Source organism: Bactrocera neohumeralis, chromosome 6 (assembly GCF_024586455.1).
Source record: "Bactrocera neohumeralis isolate Rockhampton chromosome 6, APGP_CSIRO_Bneo_wtdbg2-racon-allhic-juicebox.fasta_v2, whole genome shotgun sequence".
Taxonomy (NCBI): domain Eukaryota; kingdom Metazoa; phylum Arthropoda; class Insecta; order Diptera; family Tephritidae; genus Bactrocera; species Bactrocera neohumeralis.
In genome coordinates, this window is record NC_065923.1 from 45,457,209 (window position 1) to 45,477,609 (window position 20,401).

General features: G+C 32.0%; 1 protein-coding gene and 1 long non-coding RNA gene across 10 annotated transcripts in view; one reads left to right on the forward strand and one right to left on the reverse strand.

Annotated features, from left to right (window-relative positions):
- The first annotated feature begins 2,012 nt into the window (after window positions 1-2,012).
- Window positions 2,013-2,444, forward strand: LOC126763140 (uncharacterized). Its single transcript, XR_007667568.1, has 2 exons — window positions 2,013-2,109; window positions 2,163-2,444. It is a non-coding gene; the product is annotated as an uncharacterized LOC126763140 (long non-coding RNA).
- Window positions 2,445-4,099: 1,655 nt separating this feature from the next.
- LOC126763138 (gamma-aminobutyric acid receptor subunit beta) overlaps window positions 4,100-20,401 on the reverse strand; it is a 106,191-nt gene continuing 89,889 nt past the window's right edge. For 5 of the 9 annotated variants that reach the window (XM_050480386.1, XM_050480392.1, XM_050480387.1 and 2 more), the window contains 2 exons: window positions 15,260-15,774; window positions 4,100-15,098 (listed from right to left, as the gene is read on the reverse strand). In XM_050480386.1, coding sequence (XP_050336343.1) covers window positions 14,934-15,098; window positions 15,260-15,774 — 680 coding nt within the window. In that variant the 3' untranslated portion in view covers window positions 4,100-14,933. The remainder of the gene's footprint in view (window positions 15,099-15,259; window positions 15,775-20,401) is intronic. The other 4 variants (XM_050480391.1, XM_050480390.1, XM_050480389.1 and 1 more) reach the window with 2 other exon arrangements.

The window sequence follows — 20,401 nt, forward strand, 5'->3', positions numbered from 1 at the left end:
AATATTCTCTTCCAATGCGTCAAGCGCAGTAATCACAGCAAGTAATCACAGCAAGGGACACAGAAGAAGCGCGAAGAAAGCTGAACCAGGTCATGATACGGACCCAAGCATGGCTCGACTCACACAGCCTCCAGCTAGCTACGGAAAAAACAGAGCTACTGCTGCTAACAAATAAGCACATTAAAGATCTAGACTCATGGACAGGCCGAAAATTCGGAGAGATAGATTTCTACACAACCCAGCTGTTATCCGGTCACGGGTACTTCAAAAAGTACCTCCACAGAATGGGAAAAGTCGAAAAGCCGTCATGCCTATATAACGACGCGACAGAAGACGACGCTGAACATACATTCTTCGAATGTGCGTCCTGGCAAGGAGAACGCACCGCTGTAGAGGACCTGGTTGGCCCAATAAACGCGGACAATTTAGTCAGCGTTATGTTGGAAAGTGAAGAAATCTGGGGCATCATCAAGAAATTCGCTGCACTCTTGCTACGCAGCAAAAAGCGGGACCTGGACGCAGGTCCGCAGATGTAAATGAGAAAAAAAATGGAACGCCACCCTGAAGTAATGCAAACGCGGTCCCAGGGTGGGCGATGGTTCGTTAGAGGGGGGGTTTTAGTGACCTGCAAGTGGCACATACCGCTGCTGTGACGATAGCACCGACGATGCGAAAGGCATTTTCCACCCCCTCGCCCGCAAAAAAAAAAAAAAAAAAAAATGCGTCAAGCGCTTTCACACAATAAATAGCACAGCCTGTTAAATCGCACGACCTTGGAGTAATAATCCGCTCATCGAAAGTTTTCTTCAATAAATTGTTTATTTTGTTGACCTTACGGAATCGTCCACGTCAACACCCTCAAATTCTGGCACGAAAAAGCCTTTAATCATGGCTCTATAGCGTTCCCCAATGCCTGGCTGGCTTAATTTCTAAAGAAATGTGGACCATTGATTCCCTCTTCATATAGATTAAACCAAACCGGCTTCAATTTTTGCACGAGATAAATTTTAAAACACATCAAAAGAGGATCTTCCATACAGTGAATGGGAACTCCTCCAATTGTGGCGCATAATGGCAGATGAGCTCATTCGGGTCTTCTTCGATACTCTGCTCCTGAGCAACAAATTGTTCGGCTTTTCGGTGCTTAGAGGTTGTCTACCCTGAGGAAGCGCCTTATATTCTGTAGTAAACTGATGCGAAACCGATCCTTGGTTACTCAAATTACGTATTCTGCTTGGATATTATGTCATTATTTTAGCAATAAATTTACGAAATTTGCAAACTGAGTAGAGATTAAGTAACAACTGTATAAAACCAACTCCGAAAAATTTCGTCATTGAAAATCACTGTATACTTACGATCCATCAGCTTAGAGTAAGCACTTTCTTCTGGGATTAAAACATCAAGAGCTTTTGAATTTTTACATAAGTTTTATTTCATTTCATACTCATGTCACTTGACTTACGAAATAATTTACGTTTTCTTTTATTTTCGTTTTGACATAAAGTTTTCTGCTGTTCTCATTAGAAATACGAATATTACGGTTTATTTTTGTTCCATTATTTTTTTGCAGTGTATGTGAGCTTTTGTGTGACTCATTTACGTTAATTTAATTAATTTTCTGCTTTTAATTCTTATTTTATGCATTTGTCTTATTAATTCATATCTCACAATTTTGCATAAATTATATATTTCCCGTTATCAACTTATATTGTATGTATGTATATAATATGTATGTTGTTAGTTAACTGCATTCATTAATGCACAATCGACAAATGAACAGTTATATTAATTTTGCAGTAATTTGTTATTTACTCAATTCAATTGTATTAAGTATATTCTCAATGCCTTGCAAACTTTGCAATATTTTTTGTTAACATACATATATAACTATGTATTATATATGCACGAGTATATGTATATATATGCATTTGCCAAAGTAATTGCATGCACTAAAGTATTTGGTGCATTCTTTTAGAGTAATTTTCTTAAACATTTTGCTAATTTGTTTTAAATTTGTTACGAAATTAACACAGTCGAAAATTGTGATCCATGATCAAATATTTGCTAACAAGCACATGTAACTAATGTACTTTTACATATGTACGTGTATACATATGTCAGTTAGTTCTGGGTTTTAGTATTACCAATATTTTAACCAGTTGGGTGCCTTTTATATGTCTTTTTGTGTTTAAAGAAAAAATAATAAGATTATTATTCAAAAAATGCAATCTAATGCAAAATCTGAACAGAAAGTGGGTCAAGTTGAGTACTATCGGTTAATTGAGTACTCGTCGTGTCGATAATGTAAGTTTTGAGGCAGAACGATGTTTTAAGGATACATATATATGCCTTGCTAATCGTATTCTTTTTGTAGTTGAATCACAAGCGATTTTTTGGACTTTAAGGCGGCGGAATCTTGTCAGCAATATGAACTGCATTGTTACGACCGATTTCGTAAGTGAAAGTCTTAAGTCAAATTAATTATAAATATAATGCAATATACTAGTTAGCCAGTTCTAGACACTGTTTTCTTAACTGCAGTAAGAAAAGCTAACCCATTATATTGATCGGCAAACTCAAGAGTTCGATTTTGGAGTATGGTGCTCCATCTAGAATATCATCGCTGCCTTTCTTTTAATCTCCCATATAAAATATCTATTACAGGAAGTTGAAGGTTACCCTTAGCAGCAAAGCTGAATGGAATGATTTCAATGAGTCGCAGGACCACTGACCAAACTCTCCTGGTGCAGGAGTGTAGAGAACGGCTTGCCCTTGGATCCATGTTTCCAAATAAGGATCACATCGCCTCGCTATCACCCAGCAGTATATTAGACTTTATCAATATGCTAGGGCTAGGAGAGTCTTTGTGAGTTAGGAGAGGGCACAATAGACCTAAGGTCGCGGTGCATTTCTAGTTTAACAGAAAAATAGGAAATATTTCGACACTACAACTTGGAAACATCAAACCGATGCCTTGATTCATATTGGACTGAAATGACACAGTTCTGAAATGGCAACCAATTTGAGATAAGCCTATCGTGCAACGTATCTTTTTTTACAAGCAAAGCAACTACAGGTTTGAAATGTAGCGATATTGCTATGAAAAGTAATACTGTTCTGCAAAGGTCAACTAACTTTTGGCTGTTTTTCATTAAGTTGCCATAGAAATTAGCGTCGTTAAGGCAAAAAATGAAATTTTATGAAGACTTAGAAGAAATGAAGTGATATATAAATGTGTATATTGCCCGACATGTCCTTGTTTGAGCACACTTGTTAGAATAAATAATTTTGATATAGGTAAAGGAGCTCATTATTTTAAAGATTTGAATTTGCAATAAAGTGCTTGGAATATAATTTCTTAAAAACTGATATTTTACAATTAATTTATAATCAGTTTAAAGCAAATGCTGCAAATTAACTTAATTTATTCACCTGGCTTGCTTTTGTGTAGTTTTATTGCCTTTTTGTTTAATATTTACACACACGCTTGTTATGTTTTAATTATATTAACCATAGTCTATTGTTTAATGCTAATCAATTCAAATATTTTTTATTTAGTTTTGGTTGAAACTCAGTTATTTGCTTAATTTTTACTCAATTAAATGAATATTCGTACAAGCTGACTTTAGTGTGTGGGCGTTATGTATTCTTATTTACTTTCTTTGTTGTAATATGCATATAAAAAGAAATAAATTACATGTAAATAACGTACAACCATAATGTTTATTTGTTTGCTGACCTAAACTTGCCTATTTGTATGTGTGTATGTTTAGTTGTATTAGTTAAGCAATTAGATCATGTTCACTTACTGTTTACTATTTTCTGCATTTATTAAATTCATTTGAAAGTGTATTTTGCTTTTCTTAATTCTTTTGCATATTTTTTTTAATTCGTTATTTTGCTATGCCGCTCATATCATCACCTCAACTACTATTCTCACTTACTCAACTTTAACAAATGTACCTACACACTGTGCCCAAACTCAGCTTTCACTCCACATAGCAGCTGCAAGTATAAATTGCAGCTATTTCATGCTGAGTTAACGTGTTTTCTCATCTAATTATGTAATTGCATTTAATTTGATTTTCTTTTCGTGTTTTTTGTTTTTTTTTTGTAGTTTTATTAAAACATTCGTGCATTTTAAAACATTTAACATTAATTATATTTATTCATATTTTTGTTTGCCATTTTGGTTAATGCTTAGTTTTACTCTCACATAGGTTTTACTTAGCAGCTAACTTAAACCTCTAGGTTCTTTAGAATTTCATTGTGTCTGTAATAATATTAATAATAATCATTAATTCTAATATAACATATAACTAATTATGTGGTTTTAGTATTTATTTCTTTTTTTTGTAAACGCACACAATATACATATATATGTACATATGCACGTATAGATGTGTGTGTCTCTTATATACTTGACGATATACTAGCATAATTATTTATAACTTATTTATATATATGTATGTATATATAGATTTGTTTGTAAAACCGTTGGAGCTTTTGTCTAAAACAAGTCTCCAGAAATGCTTTAATATCCTTTTTTTCTTTACATTAATTTTTTGTAAACTTGTGGAAGAAAAAACTATATTAGAAAATGAGCCATGAAAATTATTACAGTATTTTAATTTAAAACTAATGTAAGTTTGTTAAAGTAACTTCCTTATTTTTTTATTTAAGTAATATAAAATTAAATAATAGTAAATTAAATAAACTGAAACACAAACTTAATAAAATTCTTATACAACTAAACAAAAGCTAGTAAATAAGTCAATATATTTTAACTAGTATTATTGACATTCAAAAAACTTATAAAAACCACAGCTATTTTTCTAAACAAGTATTTTAATTTTACCTACAATCAAACAAAACTTGAAATTTCAAATACAAAGTATTAAAAATTAATAAAATTTTAATTAATAGTATTTATAACACAAGTCAACCCGTCATAAGCTAAACTCAAAAGCCGAGAACCATGCATTTAAATATTGAATTTGAAATAGTTATTTCTTTAGTGAAATAACCCAACAGTCATATCAGAGTAATCTACTCGCTTGAATCCAGACGTTGAAACTCGAACCGGTTCTGCAAAAACTAGGCAAGAAACATTCATTCCCACAGTTTTTATCACATTTTCAAAAATGTTGAAAATACATTGCACTCAAGCCTTACAGATGCTCATGAGCTTTAAGTGAAGTACCGGGTTTTCCAATAGGGACAATATGATTTGTAAGTATCGTTTCGGCCACTTTTCATATTATATTTCATTCTATTCAATAACATTTAAAATTTGATCGTGGAAGCACATGCGCAAGGACAGCCGATTACAAATTTTTGTTTTATTATCAAGACAACTATTATCCAATTACAACTTTTCGTGTGCATTTGTCATTTTATGGTCATAATAATCGTCCACCTGTGCTCAATATTCGTCGAATTATTGAAAATTTCGGACGTACCTATGTTTTCTTTACATAATGTTCAAGTACCAATAAGGCAAAAAACCGCTCGACGTATAATATTGCTGCCGTTCAGGCAAGTGTTGCTGAAGACCGGAGCTTGCCGATTTCATTTTGGGACTGTTTCAAACCACAACTTGACGGATTTTAAGAAAGGATTTTTACTTATATCCGTATAAATTTATTCTCACTCAAGAACTGAAGCCAAACATCATAAATTTGCTGATTTCGCCTTGGAACACTTGAAAACGATAACAATTTAAAAAAATCATCTTCTCTGATGAAGCTCAGTTTCATCTTAGTGGTGTGGTAAATAAACAAAACTGTCAATTCTGGTGCGAAGAACAACATCCACAAATTATTCGTGAATAACAATTACACTCACCTCAATGGACAGTTTGTTGTGATTTTTGGTCTGGTGGAATCATCGGTCTGTACCTCTTTCGAAATGAAGCTGGTGACGCCGTTGCTATCACTGGAGATTAGTATAGATCTAATATAGTAAGGACGCAATTGGAAGAAGTTGATCTTGACAACATATGGTTCCAACAAGACGGGGCTACGTGCCACACACCACATGCAACAACAAAATTTGGAGATCAAATTATTTCAAGAAATTGATATATGAATGGCATCAACGAAATGAACGTGCTATTGATGAAATACGACTGGATTTGGTGGAATAAGTACTTTAAAATTGGTTTCATTGAACTCTTTCCTGCAAAAAAATTCGTGGAAGCCATTTGAATGATGTTATATTCAGAGCTTAATTGTATCGATTTGAATTTCGTCAACAATTATTGTTTTTTTGTTTGTTTTTTGTAAAGAAACTATATCACTCTTATTGGTAAACCCGTTACTTATTTAAGATTTTAGCTTTTTAAATTCATTATGCAGAGCGATAAATTACTTTATTCCACGAAATAAATAAAATAATGTCATACTTAGTTTAGATATGTATATTAAAGGGCTCAACTACAGGGAAGTGTTCGGAAAAAATGTTAGAAGACAGAGTAAACCTCATTTTATTTCTTTGTTTAAAGTTCTATGGTCTATATTTAATCGATTAGAGTCTCATTTTTATGTAACTAAAAATTCCATTTAATGAAATTACTTTTCACTTTATCTCGTTTTCTCTGGAACAGAAAACGGATTTTTTGCAAACGTGGCATAAATGTCTCCCAAACAGCTTCGACATGGTCGTCAAGAAAATCAAAATATTTTTACCTAACTTTTTGAATGTAGAATACTGGTTTGTTTTGAGGAAAAAAAATGCTTCAAAAGAACGGCACATACTTGTATTAATGTAGAAAAATATAATAGATAATAAATTTAAAAAATGACTGTTCTTAATAAAGTACTCGAATAAGACTAATTAAAAAAGTTTCTGTTTTATTTTTATAACGTTTAACGAAATTAATTTTATTTCCCTAAAAAAAGTGCGTCTAAAAAATATGAAAAATGCTTTAGAAACAGGGCTCCGAAACCGATGAGCTGCTTATTTTGTTCTTGTATCAATTTTTTTTGTAAATTTTTCACATTTTTTTGTTTACTAAAAATTTTACTCACAATTTTGTTTTTGGTCAAAATTTCTAAGCGCTTAATTGTTTCATATTTTTTCAACTTTACTGCAACTAAAAATATTTATTTTTATATTTATTTAATTGAGTTTTAATTACCGTTTGCTATATTAACTTAGACTTAACTACTATTTTATAAACAATTTTTATCACCATTTTTTTCATTTTCATAATAATTTATTTTAGTAATGACTTTTTATTTGTTTTGTTATTATTTATATGTAAGTTTTTTGTTTTTGTTTTAACAACTGTATTCCCTTTTCAATAATATTGGTTACATTGTGAAACATCACGCGTGCTATGGTGTACCTTATATTTTGCTTTGTTTTATTTAGTGGCTTTAATTACATGGGTACGTATGTGCTAGGGTTGCAGGTGTGTGTGTGTGTGTGTTTAGTAACGCACCAGCCATTCAATTACTGGTAGCTAAAGTGTTTTCAACTCCGCATTTTGGTTTGTTCTTTACGGTGTGGTAAAATGGAATTTTTTCGACATTTTCTTATGAGGTTCCGATTGCAAGAGCTTTTCTGCAGTATAAATTTATTTAACGTTTTCGCTCGGTTCTTTGCGTTGTTAGGTTTATAGCCAATGGTGGTTATACAATTTTATCTTCGCGTAATTAAAATACTTAAGAATGTTTATTTCCGTTGTGCAGTTATGATCATTGCTAACTTAAGGAATATGTTATTTTCATTTGCATAATAATAATGTGAAAATAATTTTATTTGCTCTTCCATTTAGAATCTAGTAACAGGTGCTTATAACTTATTAAATTTTGGCAAAGCAAATATTGAAATCATTCTCATCTTCGCATGCTCAGATTTATAATACGTGTCTTCGATTCGCCATTTCTTCAGATGGACCATCTGAGACGTAACCCCTACCAACATTTGAAAGAGATAATCTTCAGATAATAAATGTTGAAGAATGCCCTTTCGAATGGTAATAAACGTTATTCATTAAATTTGGACTTTCTGTGAATCACCCTTTATATATTGTTCCATTTTCCACACTCCGACGTTGGGCGAATCGAAGGCGTTTATTAAAATGCAAAAATATAAATCAAATATTTTCCTCATAAAATATAGTCAAGTCTATCGTTACTTAATATAAATAAAAATATTGCTTTCTATTCTCCACTTTGATAAAATATCTTACAGATATAAAATTAGAATTACAATACAACTAAAATGTATTTATAAGTATTTTAGAATTTCAGCATATAAAATAAATTGCAAAATGCAATATAAGAAATTTCGATAAATCAAAACAAAATGTGGTTATAAAACAAAAAGTACAGTCTTTAAAAAAAAATTACCCAAATATTTTAAAAATTTAAATGTCTTTCAAAAAATAAATCTATATACACCGATACTGGTTTTTATTCAATGTCTTGTGCTTATATAATATCATCGTTGCATATAATGCATAAATTATTATATGTAACCATATGTATTTGTGCAAACCGACCGCTATAAATATCAAATTAGTAAACCTTCTGAAATTATTATACAACTACCTTAAAAGTGTACGCATATATATATGTATATATATATGTAGTATATATTATATTTACAAACAAAAAATAGTTAGTTAATTAACTACTACTTTAAAACATATTATTTCTATTGTATGCACTTATTCATAATTTTTTTATTTTTTACATAATTTCTGCTTCGCGTTTAATGCTTTTGTGGGCGTTAACACTACTTCTGACTAAGCATATATAAAAACAGTTTATTTACAACTTACTTATGACTACATACTATCTGTAATATGCACGAACAACAATTTTTGGTTATGTACTTACAGAAGAAAGAAAATAACATAAGAGAATATAAAATGAGAGAATTGTGAAACATGAATGCAAAATTAAGTTGTTAGAGAATATAGTTTTTGCAACAAGAGCTACTTTGAACAGGCAATAAACTTTCTTTTTTTATAGGCCACAAGCGAAAACTGATTTTCGGGTATATAACGTACATGGTATAAAGCTAAAATCTGAACAGACGACGTCATTTGTGTATATATACTCCAACTTTCACGAATTATGAAAATCAAAAACAGGGTTGAAAACACCAAGGGAATACATTAACAGCTACTTTCAAATTCACTGTTGAAAATAAACTTCACTGCACATTAGTTCGCAATATTTAGGGTACTAGAACATCATATAAGCATTATTCATTCGAAAATTTTACCTATTAGCTGCTGAGAGTATGAACTTTTAACAGTAGACAAAAATTTGACCTCAACATATGGTAAGCATCCTAGAGTGTATGCGATGAAAAGTTGTTACAAAAGTGGCACTTTTCCAATAAGCGGTTGAAATTCGTTCGAAAATATTGGAAAAGTCTTTTGTAGAATGCAAATGTCCTATATCCGTAGAAACATTTAATAAGCACAGTTTCAGTAAATATAGGATTTTTCAATGGGGACGCTAAAAAGTTAAAAAATAGACCGTTAGGGACAGCAAACGAGATCAAATTGACGCAAGAACTGAAGCCGAAAACCAGGTTTGGTAAACATATTATCTCACGAAATGGCGTCTGGACTTCTGCAAATGTGCTCGAGGTAGCCTTGCAAAAGAAATTAAAATTGAGTTTCATATATAATGGCATCGAATGTACTTTCAAAGGATAAAGAATTTCACTTCATATTTTTTGGCAGTTTCTAAATCGGAAGCTTCAGCTACGAGGAAAAGTCCATGAATCTATTGCGACCGTTAAAAAAATTTTATATGAAATTTCGTGCTAGTTTATGGAATGCTCGAATTGAAACCTATGCTGATGGCAAATATAATGTTATGTGTTAAAAAGTTTAAAATGTTTGGGAAAAAGATTTTCCAGCGAAGTTTTTACTATGAAAGTAAGAAAATACTTACATCAAATGTGAACGATTGGCAACGAAATTATGAGAAGTTGGAAACTGTGTGGTTTCTTGTCAATAGAATATATATTTTAAGCTTATATTATTATTAGCAATTTGGAACATTTTCGGAATAATTATTTGGAAAAACTAAAGCTTTGTTTTTATTCTCAACTACTATATGCTTTTTAGCAGATTCGAAAATTTTTGAATTTTCTTTCTTTAAAAAAAAAAAACAATTATTATTGTAGTATTGACTTTTCCCACGAAATTTATATTCAGAAATTAGTAAGAATGATTTGCCACACCTAGAAAAGCTGTTAAAATCTGTTACGAAATTGTAGAAGGGCGTAATAATAATTGCTTACTGAATTGTATAAGTTCGCCATCGGTTAGGGTCATGATTTTCCAATACAGGGTTACTCCCTAACCTCCGGTATTGAAAAGATGCATATTTTAAATCAAACAAAATAGCCTAAATTGCTGCTAATAAAACCAAAATCTCTATAATAAATTACAAAAGCAACTATTTGCTGTTAATCAGTAATTATATGCACTATAACTATTTTAAAGTAAAACTTATAGTTTTACTTTAAATTACACATGTAGTATTTAGTTGCGAAGTTTTGCTCCTACTCAAGTTTTGTCTGTATTTATATTTATTACTTTGTCTTTATGTTTAATTGGTTCAAGTTCGAGTTGTGCCAGTTGGTGTCCGCTTCAAGTATGATGCGCTGTAATTGCAATAATCATTAATGGTATTGCTGGAACTAGTTGTGAAAGCGCCGGCATTGATTTGTAATGCAATACATGCGCTGTGCTTAGTGCTGTGTTTTTCTGTTTGCAGTTTTGGAGATTTTTAAAGCCAGATTTATTGCACCCAAAGCCGCTCTAGTACTTATTGTTGCTATTGTTGATAGTTATTACATTATTTGTGTGTGTAGCTGTAAGTTTTTATTTTGTTTTTTCTCTTACCAGTTCGGTTATTTGTACATACACACACTATTATTTTTCTTTTTTAATTAATTATAATTAAATATAATTGGTTTTGAGTATATTTTGCTTTTCGTTTAAATTTTTTAAAGTGTTTTTTTAAGTTTACTTGCAGTTTTTTATTTCATTTTATATACATATATGTTTCTATTTTGTTTTCTTATTTTATTTTATTTGCTTTTTTTGGTAAATATATATGTAGGCAGTTTTATTTAGTCCAGTATGTCTGTTTAGCGGACCATTTTGTTCATATTACGCAACTTTCTTCATGCACCTCGCAATGCCGCGTGCATTTGGATGCTAAATTTTAAACTTTTTTCTGCTATTTTGCTGTTTACTACATTACAAATTAGTAGTTTGTTTAACAGTTCACTACTTCATGTTGCTAACAGCAATTTCGGTTTTGTTTTTGTGTGTACTTTTATAATTTTTTGTTTTTTCTTTATATAAAATAGTATATGTACATACATTCAAGCCGTGTTTGGTGCTATAAAAGTGAGTGAAATTATTCATTTATACTATACATATGTATAACTAATGTGTGTGCAGAGATATTGTTTCACATAAAACCATGCGCAATTACAGCAAAAAACCGTCAATATTTTTACGTACTGCAATCGCTTGGGTGTTTACGTGTAAAAGTGTTGAAAAAATAAAAGTTTTAGTTAGCGAGTTTTATATTTAATTCTAGTATTGTTTGGTTCATATATATACATACTGGCATATCTAGTTAGTAGATATATGGTGTTTACACAAAAACCTATACATACTCATTGTCAGTTGGTTTTTTTAAAGTAATTGGTTTAGTACTGTCACTTGCAATGTTTGCAAATTTATGTATATATATATTTATATAATGTTTTATTTTGTTTTTTCTAATTGTTCAACACGTAAATATTACGAGTATATTGGGGTATTGTTCATTTGCGTTGGGGTATACATACAAATACATACATATATAGGTTGGGGGAGGGGTTATGTCAAGTTTCATTTTAACTAATCTAACAGTGGTGCTGTTTATTACGTTGCAATTTACTAAAATACAATTATTATTTAACAGCGCTCATTTATTTCTAACGGTTGCACGCTTCATAATTTTGCCGATTTTGAACTTTTCGTATTTTTAATTTTCATTAATTCGTGGTTTAAGGGTGCGAATGTTAGCTTGTGTTTTCAATGAACAATCAATAAATAAATAATAAAAAAAAATATTTATAATACTCAAACAAATCAATAATTTTGTTTTAATTTATTAGCTATGCATTGAGATAACCGTAAGTTACACTAACTTAAATATATTGCATATACACCTTTGAGTTTAACTACGCACACGCATACTTTCATCCATGTGTATGTGTGTGTGTGTGTGTGCGTCTTCCGCCGTGACGTCTATACGATTTGTGCTAATTTAAGGAATTTCTTTCTTTGCAATTTTAAAAAATTTGGCAAATAGTTTTGGAAGCGCTAAAGTGTAGAAATTTATAAGTTTGTATGTACATACGTTTTTAATAGTATTTTAAACTATTTAGCTAATTGTTTCAAAATTTGTTAATAACGCTAACAAAAAACAACGTAAAAACCTAACAGTTTGCAGCAACAGTGTATAAATAAATTTTTTTTAATAATTCAGATATTCATTTTAATCGTGTGACGAAAGTGTTTTCGAACTTGTGTTTGTGTGTGCTAACGAATTTTATATTAAATAATTTTATACTAAATAATTGAGCTTATTCTCGAGTGCAAATATTTGCTAGTTTTTTAATGAGTCTGTATGTAAATAACTATGTGATAATTTACCGAATTTTGCTTGAAACTAATTATTGTTAGTTGTCAACTAAGTAATATTAAAAAGAAAAATTTTGAAATTTCATGCAAATGTTTACAAACGCTTGGTCAGTTGGTTTGAAAGAAGAGGTCGAAAAAATGTCTCTCCAACATTTGGCTCATTGCTTTTATCGGAAAATCGATAATTTTGTTAAATTTTAACAATCCAAACTTACGTCAGCTTCATAAATTTCTTTTAGGTACCCTTCGTTTTCCTGAGCACATGCTATGTATTATCAGTTTACGATTTTCCAAGTGTTTCAGATGGAAAAATCAAAGCACATTTCTTGGACAGAATCTGCTCATATACTTAAAATTTTACAAATTTGACAAATACCCGCAGAAAAACTTAGGAAGAGGGATTCGCTCATTTATCAAGATCATCAACATGCTTGTGTCTATGATCTCGATTAATTATTTTTCTTTGAAAGTAGTCGAAAATCGAAATAACCTTGCTCTTCAACTAAACACTTCAGCAACTCCGAACGAAACTGAAATGGTAACTTCTTTATGGGGAATTAGATGTATAAAGAGTGACGGCATTTTGAAACCATAAACAGGAGTGATGGCTTCAACATTTCAAGTAACAATATGCACGTTATTTAAGTGAGGACATGAAAAAAAACTTTGCCCAAACGCAGATCAGTTATAATTTATTTAAATAAATAAACCTAAGTTGAATTTTAAAATATCCATAGCATACATCTCGGCGCAATTTATAAAAAGGGTTAGTCATGTAGATGGTTTATTAACTTTAAAGAATTTATCTTTATATACTATAAAAATCACGTGTCACGTTGTTCGTCCGCGATAGACTCCTAAACTACTGAACCGATTTTAGTAAAATTTAGCACACTGTGTCCGGTTCGAACCAACTTCGAAGATAGGATAGTAAAAAACATTCATAAATAAAAAGTACAGTGAAAGCTCTATTAAGCGAACAACTCTATAAAGTGGACCGAAAGGCTGTTAACCAGACATTGAGAAAGCTGCCATAAATTCGTTATTTTTTCCAACTAAATTTATATGTATGAACATATTCAAAATTAAATCTCAAGTACAATCCCTTGGATTCTTACACCGACAAAAACGTGTTCGCCTTTATTCGTAAATAAAATTTTCACTGTATTGAATAGTTTATTATTGGAATAATTATATAAAATGTATACCACAGCAACGCGTGGCCGGATCCACTAGTAAGTTTATATTTTTCCTTTACTGTTTTTAGAAAATATTAAAATACGTGAATTATCATTCGAGATTAGGTCGAAAACTATTTTCGGGATTAAAATTTGTAAGTTGAAAAATTCGAAACAAAAAAATGATTACAACGGAAATTTTAATGTATCCCTGCGACAATAATTTATGTATGATAGTTTATGTAAGTGTGTGGGTGTTTATTTTAGTTGTAATACATATGAAAGTGTGCTTGATTTTTTTATCTTTCCTCACATTTTTAACTATTAACTATTTAGTTGTAATTTTTTACGCATTTCACTGGCATTTCGTTAACTACTTATAATGCTTCCATTATTATGTGCACCGCTGTTTCATTTTTATATTTATTGTAAGTAATTTGAGCTTTTACCGCTTACAATGTCATGTATTTTATGCTTAAATTGTTCCATTCAACTTCTTCGCTATTAATGAGCTTCAGCGTTGCGCTGTTTATTTACTCGTTAGTGAACTGTTATATGTCTATAAAGTATTTAATTTTTTTCCAGTGTATGTGTATGATTTTACTGTGTTCGAACGTTGACATGCTTTCGTTTAGAATTTAACTGATTTTAATTTTGATTTTCTTTCCGTGTTTCCCCTTTACTATTTTCCTATTTTTTCATGATTTTTAATTATAACAATATATATTTTTTGTTTTTGCACAGTATAAATTATTATTAATTGTTTAACTAATACCTTCGTCGTCTCTTGACTGCTTTTGCTAATACATGATTAATCTAACTTCACGTGCGTGTATTATTTTTTCAATAATTATGCTAATTTTTTCTGTTTTGCTATGCTGTGTTCACTTAAAATATAAACTTAACTAAACTATTGCGAATCGCCTTCTGCTATACTCCCTGTTTACGGTGCGCTTGCTTCCGTCTCTTTGCGACGCTGCCACACGCCTAGCGTGTCTACAAGCTGCCACTGCTACATACAGCCAATGCTTAATAGTAAGCTTGTATGCTAACTGTTGGTTGTTTTACTTCTCCTCGCCGAGCAACACGAGATCATCGGCGACTACATCGCTCACATGCAAATAGATGATCCAGTACATCAGATTGAAGCAAACGAAGCACACGGGGAACACTATACGCGAATATTTGTCAATGTCTGATGGCGTGATGCCCAGCAACTTGTTGATATCCTATGCGATTTTATTTAATTTTTTTTTCATATACAAAAAATTTTAATTACATTTGAGGATATATGATGAATGAACAGAGCAAAGTGGGGGGAAGAGAGAAAAATAAGCGATTAGTATGATCACACAATTCTTAATGTGTACATGTTTGGGTTGGAAATTACTTTTTTTACCTTGCCCGGGTGTAATAAATGGGATGGTACTGCCGCTTCGGCGTCCCCACCTTCGGGCGCTCCACCTCCGCCGCCGCCACCGCCGCCTCCACCGCCACCGCCTTGAGGTCCGGGTCCGGGTGGTCCAACCGGCGGTCCGCCACGTCCGCCATTCACAGTATTCTCCAGTGTACCGCCCTTGGAGTGTGCCTTGGGGTCGTGCACCTTGAATCTCACCTCCTGGAACAAGGGTCCCACTATCGAGCAACCGCGCGAGCCAACGTTTTGTTGTATATTTGTAAAGCCAATTGGTCGGTTACTCACTGTTTGTTTTGGCGCATGAGGATGACCATGGCTATGGCCATGACCATGCCCATGTCCATGATCGCCCGCACTCGGATTCGGATTGGGCGGTGGTTGCACCCCATCCAGTTGCTGCTTTTTTTGTTCAGCTATCTTTTGGATCGCCATAAATCTTTGTTTTCGCATTTGAATTCGTTTTGCCATATAGCCGACGGTGGCGTATTCTATAGATTTTGTATTTTTTTCGTTTTAATTTTCAAATTTGTTTTTTCATTTGAAATTTGTTCGATCATCAAATAGTATATTCAATTATAGTTTATGACATCAATAGGTATTTGAAAACAATTAATTTGTAATAAATATCAATTGATCAATGAGATGGTTGGTAGATAAGCAAGCATTTGAAATTGGTTGGTAATTTTGAGCAGATTTCGTTAGCGATTCGGTTTTCGATTAATTCATTTCGATTCAATTTCAATTTGTTGGGCGTTTGAATTTTTGATATCAATTAAAGAAAAATACAATTTATTCATTTTGTAAAATTCGAATTGTGTTTTTCGGATTGTGCGGGGAGCAGGAGCATAAAATGGAAAAATAGAAGAATAGAAAATTAAATAATACAGCAAATAATCTTGCAAATTTATTTTAGCTAATTATGCAAAATGAAAAAAGGGCGCACTAAAGTATTCGTGTTTAATTATAGTATATACAATTTACAATAGTGGAAAGAAACTTTGTTAAAGGACTGGACGATTTCTATGTACCGTATTTTTTCGGTTTGGATACTACTTGATTTGTGTAAGTAAAAGCTAATTCTTGCATATAAATAAATATTAAATGATGAGATTAGTTTTGGCGAATCAAATGTTCTTACAGCGGAAATTAAAAACTATATTTTTGGAAAAATATTTGTTAATTTTAAATTAATTTTTATTTAATTCTTAGAGGATACGGAATTTTATAAAAAACAAATAATTTTATTGCTAAATACTACGTCTACATTTTTTTCTTTATCTACATCTTTAAATAATCTGACCCTGCGCTTTCTAAAAACCTTCTATACGCCTTTCAATTGTCTAAGCCTTTTTAATATACATATATGAAATTTTGTAGCTGCATTTAATATATGTAAATTAAAAAGGAATTTCAACCCACTTAGAACTATCAACAGTCAAACAGAGTGAACATAACAAACGTACATGGCTGAATTATGAGTTTTTCGAAATATTTAGAAGTATACCAACAGGAATATTTTATTTTGGGGCAAATGTAGTTATGAATTTGGTAAACAGCCGTTCCATAAATTGGGAGCATTATTCCATAAAGTTCATCTCATAAAGGCAATAATACGCACAAAAGGTATAATAAGAAGTAATATTCAGAAAAATTTTCAAATATTTATTAATCTTATTGCCTGATAGGAGGGGGATGGAGCCATGTGGACAAGTTCACGCAAGTGAGGAAAGTTCTCTGAGCGGCATACATTGGAGTGGCCAGAAACGATTCTTTTACATATGGCTGAAGCAGATCTCGACTTCCGGTCTTAGACAAGTATCCGTGGCCGAGTCGTGGCATTCACCCCGGTGGATGAATGATCAATGGATGATGAGCTGTACGAGTTTTACGACGACATTGATATAGTTCAGCGAATTAAGAGACAGTGGCTACGGTGACTAGGTCACGTCGTCCGAATGGATGAAAACACTCCAACTCTGAAAGTATTTGACGTAGTCGGGGTAAGAGGAAGACCGCCGCTCCGTTGGTAATAGTGCCAGGTAGAGAAGGGCGTGACTGCACTTCGCATCTTGAATTGGCGTCACATTGCGAAAAGAAGAAACGACTGGCGTATTGTTGTAAACTCGGCTTAAACCGCTTAAGCGATGTCTACGCCAATAAAGAAGAAGAAGGCTTCCTCTTTCTCTCACGCGGATTTGTTTTGCAAAATATGTATGTGGTCAGTTTATCCTTAAATCAGTAAAGAGGACAATTACTAAAATGAGAAAAATAGCTTATCGCAAATAATTTGGCTGTGTTGTTGGCGATCAAGATCGGAAGCAGGCTCCTTTTATGTGTTGTCAAACTCTTGCTGCAAATCTAAGTAACTGGTTAGATGGTAAACGATCTTTTATTCCTTTTGCGGTTCCAATGATTTGGTTAAAACCAATTAACCAAAACCAAGAAAGAAAGGACGATTTAATCGCAAAAGGTGAATTTAAAGACCTAGTAAGAGACCTTTACTTCTTCTCGGATGATGCTGAACTGTGGGGTTCAAGACTACAACAGTGGGATTTACTGGCATCAGGAACGCAAGTAAACAGTTTTGAAGCCGAACCAGAGGAGATATCCTCGTTTTTCATCATGTACGACAAAATTTGTGTTTATGATGGTGTTAAGGAAATATTGGGGGTGCGCCTAATCCGGACTAGTGCCGTTTTTTCGTAGACGTCTCAAAAATAAGTTTGAAGGCGGCTTTCCTTCATAACGGCAAAAGAAGGCTTTCTATTACTCTTGCGCATGTAGTTGATATGAAAGAAACATACGAAAGTATGTGACAGATTCTAAATTCTATAAACAATGATGCTCACAAGTGGCCAATATGTGGTGACCTAAATGTCATAAGATTGTTACAAAGACTTCCTGGCGTATTTACTAAGAATTCCTGTTTTATGTGTCTTTGGGACAATGGAGTTATTGCAAGTCATTATACATAAGTGTAAAAAAGTGAATTTATAGAGATCGTTTACGTGAAAAACATAGCTCTCATTGACACCAAAAAAGATGCATCACCTCTATTACATCGAATCGCTCGAATTGACGCGAAAAAACTTGTGGAAGAATTCATCGAGCACTACTTCAAAGTGGGTTATCGCATGTTCCTTAATATCCACCACCTCCACTCACATTTAAACTTTTTCCGAAAATTTGGGAGCGGTTTGCGATGAGCAAGGAAAAATGTTCCAACAAAACATCTTCATCCTTTTCGCCCAGGAGTTAATTGAACCTTTGCTCGATTGAAATGCTAATTTTACTACATTAATTCTTAATCGAAATGAAATCGAATTGAAACATTAATGCAACAATTACAAGTGATGGATCCATATAACCTATATTAGTGGCTTTAACTAAGATAGCGGAAACGTAAAATCTAAAAACCGCTAACAAACGTGTCACTAGTACCGCTACCTAACTACTGGACTAAGTCGAGCGCTTACGTTGGCACAACACGACAAAATGTCTTCTTTCGAAGATTAAGCGAAAACCTTGCAAATTTCTTCCAAAAAATTTGTACACCTTAATTTTTCTTCTAAATGTTCTACTTTCTGAAGTTCATATTTGATAAACGGGATTCGTTAAATTAACGAATATGTATATTTAGCTCAAAGTTTTATTAACAAAAATGTTTATATGTCACACTATTCAACCATTAGGAAATGCAAGAATGAAAGTAATTTCTTTATGTTTTCCGGTTTCAATTTGACAACGAAACTGTTAGTCTTTACCGCCAAAAATAACTCAAGAACAAGAAAGGGTGTTTAGTCTGAATGCTACATTTACGCAGTAAGAAAGTTTCAGAAGGACAGTGGCAACATGTGTTAGCTCTTGTAGAAAGCCTCCACTTATTGGAGGTATCTACAAAGATGCAATGGAATACGTTTTATATTGGCCGGTAATTTTTTTCTAGCAATCATGCGTAAATTTAGGAAATATCGTACAAGTATTAGATAAAAAGTTAAACTACGTAATCTGTTAGAAATAAACGGACAGAGTTATCTTTGCTTTAATACGAAAGAAAGACCCAAAGAAGTTAAAAGCCAGATATGCTACTTCGCGTATTACCACTTGATTTGAAACTAAGTTATATAAAACAAATTGTCATTAATGATAGGTGATATAACGTAGTGCTTTAATTGAGTACCCGTACATTCTTATGTTTCGTATGACAAAAAACTGTGCGAGCGATATTTGTAATCGGACTGATTATTTTTCGCTTTGTCCTTCAGAAAGCTCTTTGTATAGCAAATATCAGAAATAAATAATTTAATGTTAGCACTAAGGTCAAGAATTTTACGGTGTGAACAGAAATCTAATATACACAATGTTTATACTTTTAGATATTTACTATCATTATGCTCAACGTAAACGAGAATACTATACTTATTTCAGTTTAATTTATTCCAATCTATCCGAGAGAAAATTAATATTCGAAAAATCCAAAGTATGCAATTCAGCAATAGCAAAACTTATCTCATCATTCACATATTTAAAATGGTGCAGAGTTCTATTGGAATTTTAAAGCTACTAGTATTCTATTCACAACAATAAAGGCATAAATTAAGCAATAAACATTTTTTGTATATACAAATTTTCTACAAAGGTAGATAAGGCAGTAAAGAGTGTAATTTATATAAAACAATTAATAAAGAGTTGTGTTTGTGTTATTAAAATATAATTGGAAGCCAAAAACTATTTAAAATAATCATAAAAATATTTAATAATTAAATATGAGAATTGTTTTGTCAAAAATATGATGCAAAATTTATGTAGTTTTTAGTTTTAAACTTTTACTGTGGGTGAATTTCAGCTTAATTCTTCTCTTTTCAATATTATCATTTTAAGAAAATGCATTGTTATGTTTGCTGAGCTGCACTTTACTGCAGTATGTTCAGCTTACATTACAATCTAAATGCATTTTTATCGAACAGGCACTTGCGTAAGGGAACGAAATGCATAAAGCGATTTAGTAGTAGATAAGATAGTATGTCCTGAAATATGTCATTGCAAAACCGAGGAAATAAGTGATTATGTTAATAATATATTAATGTTTAGTGAGGTTATAAACAGTTTATGAAT